General features: G+C 37.5%; 1 protein-coding gene across 3 annotated transcripts in view; it reads right to left on the reverse strand.

Moving 5' to 3' along the window:
- Positions 1-581: 581 nt before the first annotated feature.
- The window catches only part of wasf1 (WASP family member 1), a 93,082-nt gene continuing 73,937 nt past the window's right edge, over positions 582-19,726 (reverse strand). The window contains exons 6-11 of one of the 3 annotated variants that reach the window (XM_083535097.1): positions 15,128-15,202; positions 10,550-10,606; positions 9,332-9,498; positions 8,493-8,663; positions 1,877-2,421; positions 582-1,777 (exon numbers count right to left, since the gene is read on the reverse strand). In XM_083535097.1, coding sequence (XP_083391223.1) covers positions 1,620-1,777; positions 1,877-2,421; positions 8,493-8,663; positions 9,332-9,498; positions 10,550-10,606; positions 15,128-15,202 — 1,173 coding nt within the window. In that variant the 3' untranslated portion in view covers positions 582-1,619. The remainder of the gene's footprint in view (positions 1,778-1,876; positions 2,422-8,492; positions 8,664-9,331; positions 9,499-10,549; positions 10,607-15,127; positions 15,203-19,726) is intronic. The other 2 variants (XM_083535098.1, XM_083535099.1) reach the window with 2 other exon arrangements.

The following is a 19,726-nucleotide window of genomic DNA, read 5'->3' on the forward strand; positions in this document are numbered from 1 at the left end:
AATATACCCCGTGTCCCTCCTCTGCACATCCATCACAATCACCTTGTCTCCAGAACGTCCTACATGCGCTGTCCATCTAATAAACTCATTTCTAATCCTGTCCATCGTCATCACTCCCAACTTCTTCAGCTCCGCTACCTCCAGCTCCACCTCCTGGCTTTTACTCACTGGCACTGTCTCTAAACCATAAAACATCGCAGGTCTCACCACAGTCCTATAAACTTTCCCTTTTTATATATGTATATATATGCAAATATAATGTATATAATAATATACATATATAAATATATTAGAACACTAATAGATTTGTCCAAAAAAATTATTCATGGACCAACCCCTGGAATAATTGGCTAAAATGGCTGCATATTCCTACAACATCTGTAACTTTTGCAGGATTGTGTGGCGCCAACAAGCATTGATGCTGTTCCTCCATGACGTAAGCAAGAAAAAAAAATGAAATTCTACAGATACACTATTAGGCCAAGCGCGCGCGCACACACACACACACACACACACACACACACACACACACACACACACACACACACACACACACACACACACGAGTGTCATGAAATGGGTAACAGAACATTAGCTTTTATTAAGTCGAGCGAACTGTTACATTAAACAGTTACATAAGTTACACCTTAAAATCAGGATTTTTTTTTTGTTTTGTTCCTTCCTTCTTTTATTTTTCCCATCGGAACATAGAAACAGCTAATGTTTAGAAATGCAGGCAAAAAGTAGTAACAGCACAGTACATTCATCAACTTAACAACACATCTTTACAAAACCATAAGGCAGGAGAAGGAGAAATGTATGGCCAGATCTTTCCTTTAAGGAGACAGTGAGTTGATACTGTAGTGGTCTGATTCCTTGATTTTTTTAAACACACCACGTCGAGCCCTCGGAAATACCAGAACCCTGAAAAAAGCATAACATTTTGCCTTATCTGTCAGCACCGTTTTGCATTTTTGTTCATATCTTTACAGAAAACAAGCATTTTACACACATATTTTCCTTTTTTTTTTTTTTAAATGATACAATGAAAGTACATATTGCTCAGAGATATGTAAAATTATTAGATGAACAAAAATCTTTTTTTTTTTTTTTTTTTTTTTTTTTTTACCGTCCATGCCATCATTTCACGTAGGCGTTTACTGGCCTATTTAAAATGTGTCTAAAATGTGTCTTTCTCATATGTGTAAAAAAAAAATAAAATAAGAACTAAAAAATAATAATAAACCAGATGATGGCAGCATTGCCTTGGAATTGAATAAGATGCAAACGATGCGTTGTATCGTTACACGCAACACTAAACAGTGGATCTTTGCGATCTTTGTGGTCCCTCCTTGAAATGAGCTACAACATCGAAGATTTTTCCCGTCGACCGTAAAATCGGAGTGAAGACCTCGAGAACACGAGTTGTATATAAAAAAAAAACAACACTTTTGAAAAAAGACAATCCGAAGAGTCCCTTAAACATACCACATGGAGAACCGTGAAAGCGGGACAGAGACAAAACGAGACACGTTTATTTGATTCTTTTTTTTTTTTCAAACGGTAATTTCTTAATCATTCCCTCCTAAATTTTGATGATCTTTTTTTTCTTTTTCCTCTCACTCCATCCAGTCGACCTCATCGAACTCGGAGTCGTCTTCGGAGTCGCTGTACTCCACGGCGATGCGCCGGGACAAGATAGTGGCTACATCGTTGCCCACACGCTCGTGCTTGGCCTCTTGTTCCCTTTGCTCCTCGACCTTCCTTAGCTGAATACCTGAGAGAAAGAGATATGCATGAGAACAAGCCTTAAAACTGACCGGATAAAACCCAACATACAAACCGAGCACTGAATATGTCACAATGTTCCTATTACCTTTACGAATGGCTTCTAATAGGACACTGCGAGCGTCGCTGATCGGAGGCAGGTTTGACGGATGTCTCTTGATCTCGTGACCCGAGTGAGTGGACGGAGATGAAACAGGGAATGAAGGCACAGGGGGCGGACCCGGAGGCTGACATGTAGGGGAGCTCCGAGCCCCTGGGTGGGGCAAAGGAGGAGGTGGGGGAGGAGGAGGTAAGACGGCGCCGTCTCCCATTCCAGGGAGCAAGACTTTGTCCTGCTGTAGACGGGCTGGAGATGAATGAAGAGGTGGAGCCACAGGAGGAGCGGCAGGGTGTAATACACCAGGGGCAATTTGAAGGGGTGCAGGAGCAGGGGGGATAGCGAGGGGTTGCTGAGGTAATGGTGGGATGGGGGGTGGCGGTGTGCTGCGCATGCTCGAACCTGATGTGGTGGATGGGAGAGGAGGAGGGGGTGGGGGAAGTGGTGGAGGAGGAGGGGGTGGAGCATTGGGGTTCAAGAAGACAGGAGTGCGAGCCGGAGACTGAGGACGGCTGTCGGAGAAACCTGAACTGGAGCTGGAAGAGAGAAAATGATTATATTATGTTTAAATATATATTGCGTATATCATGTGGACACCCGAAAAGATTTGTATGTGCGTTAAAGTCCACATTTAATCCCTGTTTGCTCTTATAAAAACCTCCACTCTTCTGGGAAGATGTTCCACTAGATATTGTGGAGATTTGTTCTCATTCAGCCACAAGGGTGTTGGTAAAGTCAGGTACTGATGGTAAACAGGGTTCTGCAGGTCTCACAAACTAAAATTAAGAATGAAATTTAGGACCTAGATCACAACATCAAAAAACTGAGTATCGCTAAACTTGCACTTTCCCAAAGCTTAGAAATAAAATCCCTTTTATGTCTTTGGTACGATCCGAGAGAGATTCGCTCCAATAACAGAAAGCCGATTGGCTGTTCATGTTGGTCTCATTTGCAGTCGTAATACAGCGAATTATATTTGGAGTAGCAAAAGAACGAACTACAACACCATTTAAAAGAAACCATTTAAAAATGCTGCATGAGCGTGAGTGATGAACATCAGAAAATTTTAACTTGTCTTAAATAATTTAAGACCTACACTGCATCTGGAAAGGATTCACAGAGCTTCATGTTTTCCACATTTCGTTATGTTATAGCTTTATTCCAACATGGATTCAATTCATCATTTTCCTCAAAAATCTTTTGTTTGAAATCTTTGTAAATGTATACAAAAATCCAGTATTCACAGCTTTTGCCATGAAACTCAAAATTGAGCTCAGGTGCATCCTGTTTCCACTGATCCTCCTTGAGATGTTTCTACAACTTGATTAGGGTCAAGGAAGTGGCTACGGGGCGACTCTTCGAATGTCCTTAAGTGGCCCAGGCAGAACTCAGACTTGAACCCGATTGAACATGTCTAAAGAGATCTGAAAATGGCTGAGCACCAACCGAGGTTCTGCAAAGAAGAATGGGAGAAACTTCCCAAAAATAGGTGAAAAGCTTGTAGCATCAAACTCAAAAAGACTTGAGGTTGTAATTGGTGCCAATAGAGCTTTAACAAAGTATTGAGCAAAGGCTGTGAATACTTATGAACTTAATTAATACATTTGCAAAGATTTTAAATAAACGACTTTCAGGCTGTCATTATGGGGTGTTTGTAGAATTGTAAAAAAAATAAATAAATTCTTTTAATTCAATTTAGAATGCTAGCGCTGTTCCGGATGCACCTTACAAACCCGGAGAAAGAAGGAGAAAGAGAGATTGTGAGAGGGAAGAGAGGAGAAGGTATAAATCATTGTGTAAACTAGGTCACGAATTGATATAAAGCCAAGCTAGAAAACCTTGTGAAGAGAAAGGTGCAGCTGGGTTATAGCAGATAGAAAAACTGCCATCGTTCTAAGGGTTGAGATGGATAGATCACTTTACTCAGCCTAGAGGGATGAATATATTTTGATTATAGCACGGTTAAATCTGCATATCTGTTATGATTTGTTTTCTAGAAGAGCAGTTCTGTCAATACTTTATTTTCAATTACATATTAAATCACCCGTTCTACTGCTTTATTATTGCCATAGTTTTACCTACTTCACAGGCACTTATTATATTTCCCAATATCGGAAACCCCACCAAAAAAAATGTATTCCTGTTCGCAACTTTTGATTTGAAACAATCACGATATACGATTTAATCATCCAGAACATACAGACCGATAAATAAAGACAGGAAAACATGCACTTCTACCATTATAGGTTTAAGGGAAAAGCGAAGGGTGTGCATTTGGGACCTGCTCGTTAGTAGTGTTAATTGCAAAAACGTAGCTGATGGTGGGTTTGTAAGTGATTTTGCCAGCAAAATAAACAGAAAATAATTGGTTTTCGAATGTCCCCTTGACAGACATTTCCTTTATAACAGACATTATAATTCTATATAAAGTCTCTGGAAAAAAGTACTTTTATTTGTACCAGCTTGTTACAATTAAATATATGATTTTTTAATACCATTTTGGACCAAATTTTCCCAGTGATATTCCTTATCAATATAACAAAAATGAACATAAATTTAACATAAAACATACATTTTTTTATTTCTAGAGCACTTTTAACAATGGACATATTCTTAAAGCAGCTTTACAGAAACAAAGCGGTTATAAAGGTGTAGTTCAGTTGATGCAAGTTTGTTTCTTATAATTTTGTTTATACCTATTGAGTGAGCCAGTGGTAACTGTGGCCTCACTGAGATGGTAAGAGGAAGGAACCTTAGGAGGAACCAGACTCAAAAGGGAACACATCCTTATCTGGGTGGCACCAAATGTCCATTCATTACTGTTTCATCATTGATGAGGGGTGATTTAAAAAAAAATTTTAAACATAAAAAATAAAATGATTTGAAGACAACCTGTCCAAGAGCATAAATTAATGAAACCATGTCCTGTGATCTGAAGAGACCTACATACTTCTTTGTCTCAGACGGTGTCCAGCATGTGTGGCGACACCCTGGTGAGGAGAACTAAGAAAATTGTGTTTTGCCTACAGTCAAGCATGGTGGTGGCAGCATCATGGTTTGGGGCTGCATGAGTGCTGCTGTTACTGTGGAGCTGCAGTTCATTGAGGGAAACGTAGATTCCAACATGTACTGTGACATTCTGCAGTTTTCCAACAGAATAACGACAGAAAAACACAGCCAAGATGACAACTGCATTTCTAAAGGTGATGAAGTGGCCAAGTATGTCTCCAGACCTGAACCCTATTGAGCACCTGTGGGGCTCCTCAAGCGGAAGGTGGAAAAGCACCATGTGTTTAAAGTCCAGCAGCTCCGTGATGTCATTACTGTGCAGCTCTGGTGAATTCCATACCCAGGAGGATTAAGGCAGTGCTACATAACAATGGTGCTCACACAAAATATTCACACTTTGGACACAGTTTTGACATGTTCCCTGGGGGTGTACTCACTTTTGTTGCCAGTTATTAAGACATTAATGGCTGTATGTTGAGTTATTTTTAGAGGATTTTTATTTTTTTTATTTGTTTTTTTAATTTTTAACTTTTGTTAATACTGTATATAAAGAGATATTTTCATACATATATTCTGTGAAGTTATATGTTATGCTAAATTATAATAAAAAATAATAGTAGCCCATACTGATCGACATTCTTTAAGACATTACATCTAACATTTTTAAGTTACCATGGGGTCCTCAGAACGCATATCTATCGTAAGTCGATGACTATATATATATATATATATATATATATATATATATATATATATATATATATATATATATATATATATATATAAACTACTGCATTTCCTGCTTCATTGTGGAGTTGATTGATTTATTAGAACTTATTAATTGCACATTAAATGTACACTCAAAAAGCCCAAAACCCAAACACAAGCACAATTAATTAAACTTATTCACTAAATGAAATTTCTGGGTGTTTTGGGTAATGTAAAGTTTCTTCTTCTTCTTCTTCTTCTTCTTCTTCTTCTTCTTCTTCTTTCGGCTGCTCCCATTAGGGGTCGCCACAGCGGATCATCCGTCTCCATACCACCCTGTCCTCTATATCTGCCTCTTTTACACCAACTACCTGCATGTCTTCCCTCACCACATCCATGAACCTCCTCCTTGGCCTTCCTCTTTACCTCCTACCTGGTGGCTACATCTTCAGCATTTTTCTACCAATATAATTCATGTCTCTTCTCTGCACATGTCCAAACCTTCTCAATCTCGCCCCCCTCACCTTGTCACCAAAACATTCTACATGCACTGTCCCTCTAATAAACTCTTTTCTAATCTTGTCCATCCTCGTCACTCCCAACGAAAACCTCAACATCTTCAGCTCTGCTACCTCCAGCTCCACCTCCTGTCTTTTACTCAATGCCACTGTCTCTAATCCATACAACATCTCAGGTCTCACCACAGTCCTATAAACTTTCCCTTTCATTCTTGCAGATACCCTACTATCACAAATCAATCATGTCACTCTTCTCCACCCACTCCACCCTGCCTTCTCCATCAACATCCTCAAAGCAAATAAGGCATCTGTGGTGCTCTTCCTCGGCATGAAACCATACTGTTGCTCACAGATGGTCACCTGTGAGCAACAGTATGGTTTCATGCCGAGGAAGAGCACCACAGATGCCTTATAATGTAAAGTAATGTAATGTAATGTAATGTAAAGTAATGTAATGTAATTACATAATGTAATTAAAGTAATAATGTAAAGTTTCTCCTGGGTGTAAAATCAGCCTTGGGTTTATGTATGTTGTCACATGTAAGTGCTTCAGATACAGTAAGAGATGTATTTATCTATCTTTGTTATCATTTCTGTGCAAAGACCAAATCGTACAGACTCTAACCAATCAACAGCATATAACCAATATAAACTCTTTTAGGTGTGTCAGAAAGTGTTGAGATATTCGGAGATATCTGAGTACACACCATGGAGTAATCCACCATGAAGAAAGTCAAGAGTCAAGATGTTTAAACAGGACCTCCGCTCAATCTCCTCTCTAGGTGAAAAACCTCCATTTCCTGTGAGCACGGAGAAGAGCAAGCCTCCCACTTCTATGACCTCGGAGAGGATTCTAAACAGCTGGAGATGTGGCTTGGTTTGAAAATTGCACTGTCTCAATGCACAAGATCCTGCTGCGGGTAGGGAAAATAGCTGAGCATGCCACTACGAATACTTCGTTACTGTACTTAAGTAGATTTTTCTGGTATCAGTATTTTACTTCACTACTTTTCACTTTGACATAACATTTTGTACACACATATCTTTACTTTATACTTTTGACATTTTAAAACAGACTCGTTACTTTCGTTTTAATCTATATGGTGACATCATTTTCTTTTCTTCTCACTGCGCCGTTTTCTGCCCATCAACCGTTTTCTTGTCATTGTGCGGCTTTTTCAATCTACCACTATCTCTATCGTTTCCTGGCTCTCACGCACCACAGATGTAGACAAGTTTACGAAGCGAACAACAAGGAAGGCAGAAGGCACCAAGAAGTCTGGGGTTAATGTGGATGAGACAGAGGGAGTCAGTGATGTAAACATGACTGAGAACAGAGACTTTCCTGATCACATGATCATAATCATCTTTTCTCAGCTTGTGTTCTATATGGTGGATGTTCACCCGGGACACATTCATTAGAGAACAACATTTGGAATTTGTTTGTATTAATATATTATGATGTGAGGTTCAGTTTTCAGCATGACACTAAAACAGGTAGTAATAATGACTACTTTGTCGGAGCCCAAACTTCTTTACTTTAACTTGAGTGAAAAAGTGAATTCAGAACTTCAATGTTTTCCAGAGTCTACTTAAGTAAAGGATGTGTGGACTTTTGCCATCTCATGAAGATGTCGGACCGTCAAATAGAAGATGCTGACCCTACAACAATCCTGAGATATCTAAAGATGTACCAGCTCCAGTTGGATCCCACTTCATAATGATCTTCATAATAATCTTCTTCTTAATCGATATTTAGAATAAAGTTCTACATATGCTGTTTCTCTATAATTGAATATTTAAAGGCTCGGGCATGGAGGAGGTGGTGTTGAATCTATAATGATCTCAGATGTTGAGCTAATTTATGAGTTGCTCAGAAGAACCTGGTTCCACAACTTCAACTGACTGTAGACTGTAGAAAGGACACACACACTTGTGCTTATAATATTTTTAATTCTTCACTGTTTTAAATGTTTTAATGATTTTTTAGGATGGGGTTTGTTTTTTGAGTCTGGTTCCTCTCAAGGGTTCTTCCTCATACCATATGAGAGTTTTTCCCTGCCCCAGTCCCCCAGTCTTCATCATTAGTGATAAATACAAATAAATTAAAATATAAGTGAAATTTGTTCTATCATTCTTATATTCTGTAAAGCTGTTTTGAGGAGTATGTTGTAAAAAGCGCAATATAAATAAACTTGAATTTTAAAATTATTGCTAAGAAAAGTTGATTTTGATGAATATTGTATATACGGGATAAATACTTGTAAAAGGGAGCAGATGGAAACGTAACAGAAACGTCAAAAGTGTGAGGGAATGTGTGTTTGTGTGTGTGTGTGTGTGTGTGTGTTTGTATATATACAGTATGTGTGTACCTGATGGCGGAGGCAGGCTTGATGTCTGCAGGGTGTGAAGGTGGAGGCGGTGGAGGCTCGTGAGGTCGGCCGTACATGCGCTCTCCCGTGCGGTTGATCAGATCACTCATCTGAGAGTACGGCAAAGCGGCCAGAGAGAACGACCCGTCCAGATGATCCATGTACATTTGCCTGAAAAACATAGTGAAGCATAAATAAATAAATAAATAAATAAATAAATAAATAAATAAATAAATAAATAAATAAAGAAAGAAAGAAAGAAAGAAAGAAAGAAAGAAAGAAAGAAAGAAAGAAAGAAAGAAAGAAAGAAAAATATCAAAATAAAGAAAGAAAGAGACAAAAAGACAAAAAGACAGAAAGAAAGAAAAAAAGAAAGAAAGAAAGAAGCAAAGACAGGTTAATTTCTGTTTATTTTATTCAATTATTGAAGTTCTCTCTCTCATGCACACACACACATCATCTGAATATCTGGTTAAACAATATATTTTTCCTATGTCTCTTTTTCTGTCTGACACACACACACACTCACACTCACACACACTCTCGCATACGCTCTCGCATACGCTCTCTCTCGCATACGCTCTCGCATACGCTCTCGCATACGCTCTCGCATACGCTCTCGCATACACTCTCGCATACACTCACACACACACACACACACACACACACACTCACACACACACTTACACACACACACACACACACTCACACACACTCACACACACTCACACACACTCACACACACTCACACACACTCACACACACTCACACACACACACACACACACACACACACACACACACACACACACACACACACACACACACACACACACACACCTGGGGTCATGGTAGGGTGCCAAGCCATTGCTAGCGTCTTTGTGTTTATCTTCAGGGTCATCCACAGCCAGCTCTGCTCCTAAAGCCAGTTTCTGCCACTCCTTTTTGCGATCATGAGGAGCTCGTGGTATCTTCTCTGGCTCTGCAGGACGATCAATGTTCTTCAGCTGAGTGACGAGACACAAAGTGTGATTTTTATTTATTACCACAAAATGACTACAAACAGACAAATAAATCTGCATTGGGGTGTTTTTTGGGAAGGCTGGACATTCAGTCTTTAATCCGGAGAGGCAAAAATAGAGAACTTGGAGGGAAGAAATGAAAAGTGCATCTGGATCAAGAAAGGTGAAAGGACGGGAGAAAGAAAATCCACATCCGCGGTTCATCTGCATGTGTAATGCTGAAAATTAAATTAGTGCTCCGGCTCTAAAGCTTTCACACCAATTTGTGGAGAACTAAAAATACACTTCGTCCGGGGGATGTGCAAAATATATGCATGCACACACTGAATTGTGTATAACTAAAATTTCTGCTTCACACTCACACACACACACTTCGGATACCGTCCTCCCAGTTCAAAGAGAATATTGAAAGGCCGAAGCACGCACATGCAAAATAAGAGCAAAGTCTTCCATATAAAGACATGAAGCAGTTTCAGTTTCAGCCATCACCAAAAAGAAATACACACTCGCACTCACACACACCGTCGGATATGCTGTGGTTTAATACCGACACACAAGGACACACAGGAAACAAATAAATCATTATGGCTTATAGAAGTCTTTTTAGGACATTCAGGAAAAAACAAAAAAACAAAAACAAAAAATACAGAATGTGATTCTAACTCAGGATTCATTCCCCCCACCCCCGACCCCCCTTGTGTTAATTGGTCTGATCCTGACTGCTTCAATGATTGTAATTCATTCAGCAGACGCTTTTTTTGCTGCTTACAATCCATTATAAGGGCCTATTAAAAGAACCGACATCATGATTGATGTACTGCAGCACTCTGTCGTCTAGAAAATAAGACTTCCAAACAGATCACCTGACCTAATCTGGGAATTAGTTTCCACTTGGATTGAATATGGATTGGGAATAAAAAGTGGAAAGAAAAACAGCCATAGATTGCTTTGTTCCCTGTAATGAGACACCTTACTGGCTAAAAACAAAACAAAAACAAAGTCTAGACAGTTTATAAGTTTCTCTAAATTCACATACCTGCCCTGGGAGGTCTAAATACTTATAGACCTGATCATACAAGCGAGGATCCTGTAACTACAAGAACAAATGAAAAACAAAAAAAGCATCACATGCATAATTGAAGGGCGCAAGCAGGCAAAAAAATAAAAATCACTAAAACACTGTTTATAAGAGCATCATGCTTAAATATATATAAGAACTGATTAGAGGGAAAAGAAAGGAAGGAGGAGAAAAAACAGAGACATAAAGCTGAACAATGGAAAAAAAAAAAAAGAGAAATTCAACATTTTTGGGCAAAAGCAATATATAAATATGGAATGTCCAGAAAATGAACTAAAAAAGAATGAAACAAAGTGTAACTAAATAAAATGTGAAGAGTTTCACAGTACAAGGAAAAAATGCACATGATGTATTTTACACAAATACACAATTGTACAGAAGATACAGGTCAAGAGTTTGACATCAAACATCAGACTGAGGAAGAATCGTGAAGAAGATCTCAATAATCTCTTTGACCTAGTTGAACTAGATTGATCTGGTTTATTTGTGGATCTGATAAGATTTTCACACATAACAGTCTCTATATTTTGCACAGAATCGCAAAACAACAAAATCTAATAAGCCGCAGTTCTGTGGGTGGAAATGCCTTGTTGATCAGAAGGTCAGAAGAGAGAAAAGCACACTTTTATCTGGCTTTTCTTTTTTTTTCATTTTTTTTTTATTCTGACAGGAAACTAAAATAGCCACTCTTCACAAGCTTGCTAAGCAGAAAAAACATCTCCGCTAACAAAATCCATGGAAAAAAATGTCAATGAATGCTTTAAACCACATCACCTTCCAAACATTTTCCTCAGAATTTGCCAGGGTGTGTGTTCTGAAATGCTTTTCTGTTTGTGTTACTCTCTGGACTGCAGAACTGTTGCTTACTGGAGAAACGATGTGTTTCACACCATTCTGAGTCTCAAATCTCATATCACTGAAAGTCTCCATTCTGATGTATGATGTGAACTGAAGCTCTTGATCTGCATGAGTTTGTGAACTGTGCTGCTGCCACATGATTGGTTGATTAAATAGCTGTATAAAACGCAGGCATACAAGTTCCTAAATAAATTATTTGGTCAGAATGTGAAGCATGCATGAAATAAAACAAACACAACTGCGAACAGGCATTTTACTAATCAAACATCAAGGTTTTTTTTTCTTTTTTCTTTAGTAAATTCACATGCTTAAGAGACACATGCTCAAATTTTTTAGCTCATTAGTAATGTGGTGAGCACATAACGCTGCATGCTGGAGATGAAGAAGATTGAGAAGAAGATTGCGCCACATATGAGCAAAGAAGTACAGTTCAGTGACACTCCAGAACACACCTGTGCTGTTTGTTCAGAGCTAATTTCCTGTCTTCTGCATTTCTTTTTAGTGGTATTTAGGCAACAAATGGTGTAATATGTTTAGTATATATATATATATATATATACACACACACTATACATACTATACGAACATAGTTATATGCATTATAATTATTTCATTTTACTGCAAGTTTATCCTGCATATAACTATGTTTGTGACAATCATAAATCTAAGAATTTCTCTTAAAAGGAGAAAATCCTGACAATTCCACATATCAAAGGGATGAATAAAAGAAGGATGGAAGGAAGGAAGACATTTGTTAAAGTCTGCTGAAATAAGTAGAACAGTAAAGTAGATCATATCTTTAAAAGATTAAATGTAAAACACACTCACACAACTGTATTAATTAAACATCAAATGTCAACTATTTAATTATTTTGCTTCCATTTATTTCATTTCATTTGATGAATTTAATTTGTGCAAATGGAATCAAAACAATAAAAAGTGTATTGCAATAAATTGATTTATTATATTATTATTTTTATAAAATATTATAAAATATTATTTTATATATTATGTAGCAGCATTTTATTTAAAATTGTTTAAAAAAATATAAACGGTTGTTTACAGTCATCTGGTAAAGCAGAATAGTAGAAATGGTGTTTTGGAATCACACACAACAATGTAATAAGAGTACGTTTTTTTCAAGAATTTCTCATCATACTTTTAATATTCCTTTGGCTGGTTTCCAAAAATTTTCTACTGAAGTGTACAACATGGTTCTAACACCCACACACTATGTACACTTGCTTTTTTTCTTTATTTTTTGCTTCTTTCTCTTAATGAATATGCAATTTTAGTCTAAAAAAAGCTGAATCTGGGATGTAATCTAAGCAAATACCTCATACAGTCAAACACTGTTCCACTCTATGACTCACTGCTTTAAATCAGCATCGCACTTCACACCTGATTATGATTGTGAAGCATATTTCAGTTTTCAGTCTCTTTTAAAAATACTAAATTGTTCCAGTTAATATTAGGCTAATATTGGGACAGCGTTCCCACAAATCACCTTTAGCCAAGCGATCAGATTCATCTGACATCAGTTATCGTATAAAAAAAAAGGCTAAAATGAAGTAAAGTCCAATCTTTTGTATTAGAAGCCAAACATTTAAAATCACTTCACAGGCACTTCGTCTTTCAAATAAGCCCATGCTCTTTTTTTACACATCAAGTCTGCAAAATCCAGAAGAAAAAAGAATAATGTTATAACTAGAGCTGAAACTATTCAAGTAACTCGAGTTATTCGAATACAAAAAAGCTTCAAGGCAAATCGTTTAGACCATTTACCTACACCCAGAGCAATGTGTTTCCCTACAGGCCATTATTACTGACGCACCACCCGCTAAACTCTGGACCGCTCTGGGGTCTCATTTATAAACGTGGAACACAACAGAAAGTTTCCGAAGTTTGGGATCATTTTAAACTATAACAAAGAAAACACTGTATAGTGCGTTTACCTTCTATTTATTTATTTATAAATTGAAATAGATTTTTATATTTTCATTTATGTTTTTTTTTTATTTATATATTTGCATTTGCATTTTGAATGTAATTTTAGCAATACAAATTTTCATTTTTCTAAAACATTAAAGAAATTACTTGTTAATTTTAAGTCCTATTTTCTCTTGTATATTTAATATTTCTCTTTAATAAAGTAAAAGTACTTATCCGATTAATCGATTGAATAATCGGTAAAATACTAATAAGCCCAAATTATAACATACTTTTCTACTTTTTGGTTGTTGACTTACAATACAGAGCATCTGTACTCATATGACTTTAGTTTCACAGCCTTGTCCAAAGATATATAGCAAATATTTTTGGGTGTAACAATATGGCTTCCCATTTCATTCGATTTGTGGCTCTTGATTCAATACGTTTGACACTGCATACCAGAGTATGTAATTTTTTCTTAAAATCTAGCTTATATGTATTTAAACTGAAATATGTAACTCGAAGAGGCGACAGCAGTTTTTCTACAGAAACTTTTTTCCCTTTAACAAGATGTTTGAGACAATAAGCAATACACTAAAACAGTAGTGCACTAGCATATTAGCTAGCAAGGGTTACATTAAAGCAAAACTTGAAGACTGTCAAATCTTCAATTTCTGGTGTAAAGGAGGACTTCGGCTTAAATGATGATGCAAAAAATGCTAGTAACTGGTGGACTGAAATTTTACAAGTTGCCAAATCCACATATTCACATGCTAGTTTACACAATCACAATGTACTCAGGTATGTTTGCATGCACCTATCCAAATGCAGGTCCTTTTTATTATATGTAACCAAAACACTAAAGGCTGATTAAAATGTTAGTTTACATGTGCATTGCAAACACTGCAAGCAACTGCTACAACAGTCGGATTCAAGCGTTCTCATTGTTATCTATTTTTTTCTACGTATTGGATTATTTCAGATCTTCATCGCCTTCTTTTAATCCAATTTTACATAACGGCTTTTGAAACCGATTGAGCGATTAATTCGATTACATAGATTTGGTTGCATGTATATGTAGCTGCTGATTCATTCCAGGCTAAAGAGCTATGTGACTGACACAGCTAGCTTAAACGAGTCTAATGCTAACTAACCATGTTTTTTACATTCTAATGCAGAGCTTTTGTTTTATTATATACCACTTAAGAGTGTAGACCAGGGATCCCCAAACTACGGCCACCACATTTGGAAAAACCCTCTAAACAATGACATGTTTTAATTTGAAATATATGTTTGACTCATATCATCTCTGTATTTAAAAAACTAAACTAGCATTAGAAGGCATAATAAATACATTGAAAAATCATAATAAAATCTCATTAAAAAAAGGAAAAATGACTCGCAGAAAAAAAATGGGGACCTCTTGTGTGGACCCTGCAAATGTTTGTATTAATGCTGATAATTATAATGTCTATAATTAGTTCTATACGTATCGGAAAATGTATTGTGTCAAATCCCCGGTGCAGTTGAATAAATCTGTATATCAATACACCTCTAGGAATAAGATCTGCCTGAGATATTCCTGATTGGACAGAAGAGTAAAAAAAAGCGCATGTTTCAGTGATTTGGTGTTATAGTGCAGGTTAATGGGTTCAGGGATTAGGGGTTTTAGTGGGAACTGGGCAGCAGGCTTAAACAGAATCTGTTGCTCCTTTAGGTCCAGGCGGTTTGTTTTTACCGTCTTACCTCAGGCATGAAAGGAAGGGGCTCATGGGGGCTACCCATGAATCCCTGCAGAAAAGTTAGATAAGGCACCTCGAGCTGTTCGGACTCAGAGAGAGAAAGAACACAGAGAAGAAGAGACACGTAGAGAGATCAGATGCACAGAAAGCAGCAAAGGACACAGAGCTACATGGAGCCAGAGAGTACAGTGCAAAAAGGATATTAGGGTCGCTCCAAAACAAAGGTGGCTTTCACACACACACACACACACACACACACACACACACACACACACACACACACACACACACACACACACACACACACACACACACACACACACACAATAAAAAAAATATATACAGGGACTATAGTGAATCTGCAGTAGCGTTGATCCTAAGTGACGCCAATAAAGAAGCGTTTTGCCCTATAGACTGGGATTAGTGTTCTCCTCTGAGTGTGTAACAGCTCAGCATGAGCAGCACTCTGAAGAAATCTTCTCACGTCTCAGAGGAAGCACATTTTAGCCTTCTCTGTCCAAACCTAATAGCCAGTGTATGAAAGAAGAGATCTGGCTGTTGTGTGGAAAAGACTCATTTAGGAGAAAAAAAATCCACTTGTGGTGATTCTCTCTCTCTCTTTCACACACACACACACACACACACACACACACACACACACACACACACAAATCCATGTACGTGCATGACACAGAGCCATGATTTCAGTGCAAACATCAAAGCGACAACGCTGTCTGAATCGAGATTTTCTCAATTCTATGCAAATTAGGTGTGACGCTATGAAGCAACAAATCCAAAAGATTAGCCGGAACGAATCCTCAGACTAATCCTATACTACATGCAGAAACGAAGAAACTTACACCCGTGGTTTCATTTTATCCTGTTATACATAATCTCTTGTATTTTATGTTTATAGAGTTATTTAGAAGTTAAAGCTTGAATAAAGGTTGCAAGCATCACTGGGGTTACAAAAGACACAGAATATCCACACAACTGATTATTTCTGATCACATGTCTCAACTAATCTCCACAGTGTTAGACTTCAAGAAACTGATGCGGCCTTATGTTTATCAGACATTTATTCATTGTATTATTTAAGAATTTGAACTTTATCAGTCCATCTATTTCACAAATCACAGGCTCGCCCCATCCTGAAATCAGCTACACAAGTAAGAAAAAGCAACATGCTAATTATAAGGTAGCTATAGGTTGTATTAACTCGTTAGTATTAACTGTTTAATCCAAAATTTTAAATGTAGAAATTTGATTCCAATTTTGACATTTCTTGAAAAAGATCAGTCAAACACGGAAGTGGAAGCTTGAAGGTTTGGGGTTGTTTCGGAGCAGGGAAAATTGGAGACTTATTCCAGAAAGTGTAAGGAAAACAGAACCAACATGGCAACCATTCCAAACTTCTACACCATGCAATTCTGTCAATTCAGCCGAAGCGTATGTCCACTTTGTAAGTATTATTCCTATAGCAAACAGTCGGCTGGAGTGTTAACTATGATGGAACAGCCTTCCCAGTCACCAGAACTGCTCTGGGATTACCTGGATCGAAAATAAAGAAATCTCCAACTGTGTTTGCAGAAACAAACTTTTCAGATGCCAAGAATGTGTAAAGCTGTTATTCATGTTATTCAAGAGAGGATTTTTCAATGAAAATAAAGTTGAACATTTGTGCATTTATATATTTCTTTGGTAGGAAATGTTCATAGTGTTAAATTACCAAGTGTGTTACATAAAAGCAAAAGTAAGATGCACGTGTCTCAAAAACCATGAAAGACTATATATTTATAATATGTATAGCACTTCTAAACAAGGAAAAGTTTTTTACAATCCACAAAGTATATTAGGGCGGATACAATTCTTTGAGTAACTCGATTACAAAAATTATCGCAAATTATTCGTTTAGTCAATTTAACTACATGCGGAGCATTGTGTTTCCCACGGACGATTATTCCTGACGCACCACCCACCTAAACTCTGAAGGCTCTGGACAGGGAACATAGAAGAAGCTGCAGAATTAAAAATGGCGGAACAGGAAGATTCAGGCCAAAGAAAACGGCAGAAAGTTTCCAAAGTTTGGCATCATTTCAATCTAAAACATGAAGAAATCACGTTTCAGTGCGGTTACAGTTTTTAAAGTCATTTGATATAGATACAGTATGTTAAAAAATTCCCTCCATAGTGGCCATGTAGAGCAGGATTTAGTTTTCCAGAGACCAAAATACTGTGCAAGATTTAATAAATAAATACATGAGTGGGAATAATTATGGGTTTCAATAAACTAATAATTTCCTATAACCTACTTTACGCTGCTTTTTGTACACTGTAATTGCATTTTGATGTGTTATGGCTATTAAATGCGCTAAATGGGTTTAGTTTTTAATGATATTCTTGTGTGCAATTTCAGCAATAAAAATTTATTTTTTTCTAAAAAAGAAAAACTAATTACTTTAATTTTTTGATTGTTTAATTTTAAGAGACCCGTCTTTTATTTTCTCTCTCTTACTTATTTTCTACATTAATGCCTTACACAATAAGTCGATGTAAAAGAATGGACTGGTGTATGTGTGTGTTTGAGAAGGAAATAAGAAACTCTCGTATTCATTGGAAAATTGCTCCCCAAACCATGTTGGTTAATATGAGGCACTGCCTTATATTAGAATTATTAGGGACGACGCTCTGCTGTCTGATCACTGTAATGTAATGTCATTGCAATGTGTGTTAGTAGATACTCATTCTAACAAGGAGTAAGTAGAATCAGTGTGATCTGTCATTCAAGGTTTACACCATGACATACAGAGGCAATTTGGGTTTGGTGCTCCTACTGCCACACACACACACACACACACACACACACACACACACACACACACACACACACACACACACACACACACACACACACACACACACACACACACACACACACACAACATGTGAGAGAAAGAGAAAGAGAGAGAGTGAGAAACAGAGTGAGAGAAACAGAAAAAGTGAGAGATAGAGAGATAGAAAGAGGGAAAAAGATATAGGTATAAAAGGGAAAGAAGAGATGGACCGAAAGGAAGCGTGAGAGAAAGAAAGACAGGGTAATCGAGCAAGAATTAGAGATAGGTCATCTTTCTGATACATCTGCCCTGGGCTACTAATTCAGTGGAAAACATGAGGCTTGCTGAGCTGCCAGTTTTGGCAAAACTTGCCCGGATCATCCTCTCATTTATCGCCCACCCAGCTGCTTCAATACGTCTCTATACAGCATCGAAACTTCCTCAACTTCGATCTCGTCACTCTGAGCTGCCAAATATGAACTGTAAATATGTCCACCAGGGCTCTCGTCGGAGCTACAACGTCAACGATTCCAAAAAGATACGCTCACTGCGGACTTCAAAACCTCGTCCACCAAGAAAAACCACACAATCTGTCGACCACAGCGTGTTGGCCCACCCTGTCAGATCTGCTGTTAGAGGTAATGTTACAAGTGCTATCCTTTTTTTGGAGTATGGAACTTGTGATCGCTTTCATCCTAAGGTCCTGTGCTCCATTATTTATTATGTGACCATAAGACTTGGCAGCATGAAGACGATTTTGTGAAGCGTATTCAGTTCACCCCTCCGGTATATACTAATACTTGCAAACCATCTGTCTGCGGTGGAGGTATGGCGGTAATAAATAACGAGAAATGGAAAGTGTCGCACATATCTGCACCTGAATTCACCTCATTTGAATCCATGGTTTTCCAGATCAATGGTCCAGTTTCCACCGTTCTTTTTAATGTTTACCGTCCTCCTAAGGTCAATACTAACTTTTTAAAATGACTTTTAACTTACATCAGTTCACTGTCTCCTAATGTGATTCTGGTTGGAGATGTTAACACATGTCGATAATGAAACTAGTACTTTTCTTTCTTGCCTTCATAGTTTTGACATACAGCAAAATATTAACTTTCAAAAAGGCCGCACGCTGGATCTTGTTTGTTGTTCTGGTATTACGCTCAACAGTCTCACAGTTTCTGACCCAACACTTTCTGAACTTTCCTTTAAAGCTTGCTTAATGCTATTAAAGTCCAATCAATGCCATGCCATCTCATTCCAAAATATTACGAAAATTGACACTGAACTATATTAACTCTCCTCAGTAAAGACTGTTTAACAACCCCACAATGATGCGCTGCAGTTATCACTCAATACGCATCCACCTTTAAAATTCAAGTGTTACATTTGTTAATTGTGCCCCCTGGTATACATCTGATTTGCGTAGGCTTAAAGCTCAAGATAGTAATCCACAAGGTTTGTGTTAAAATATTTACTTGTCCATAAACGAATGTATGCTAAGCATATGAAAATTTACAAAACAGCTTTCAATACAGCTAAATCTGACTATTACTCAAATTTAATCACATCTAACGAAGGTAATGAAGAACTCTCTTTGCTGTTATGAAAAACGTTTTTAAGCCTCCTGATTCTCTACCTATACCTATGCTGAATTATGCAACAGTGTTCTCACTTATTTCACTGCAAAAATAGAGAATATTCATCAATCTCTGCAGGTCTCAGACCAGGTGTCACCAACCTCTTGAGCTAAACTGAGAGCTACTTCT

This window comes from Silurus aristotelis (genome assembly GCF_946808225.1).
Source record: "Silurus aristotelis genome assembly, chromosome: 29".
In the NCBI taxonomy this organism is placed as follows: Eukaryota; Metazoa; Chordata; class Actinopteri; order Siluriformes; family Siluridae; genus Silurus; species Silurus aristotelis.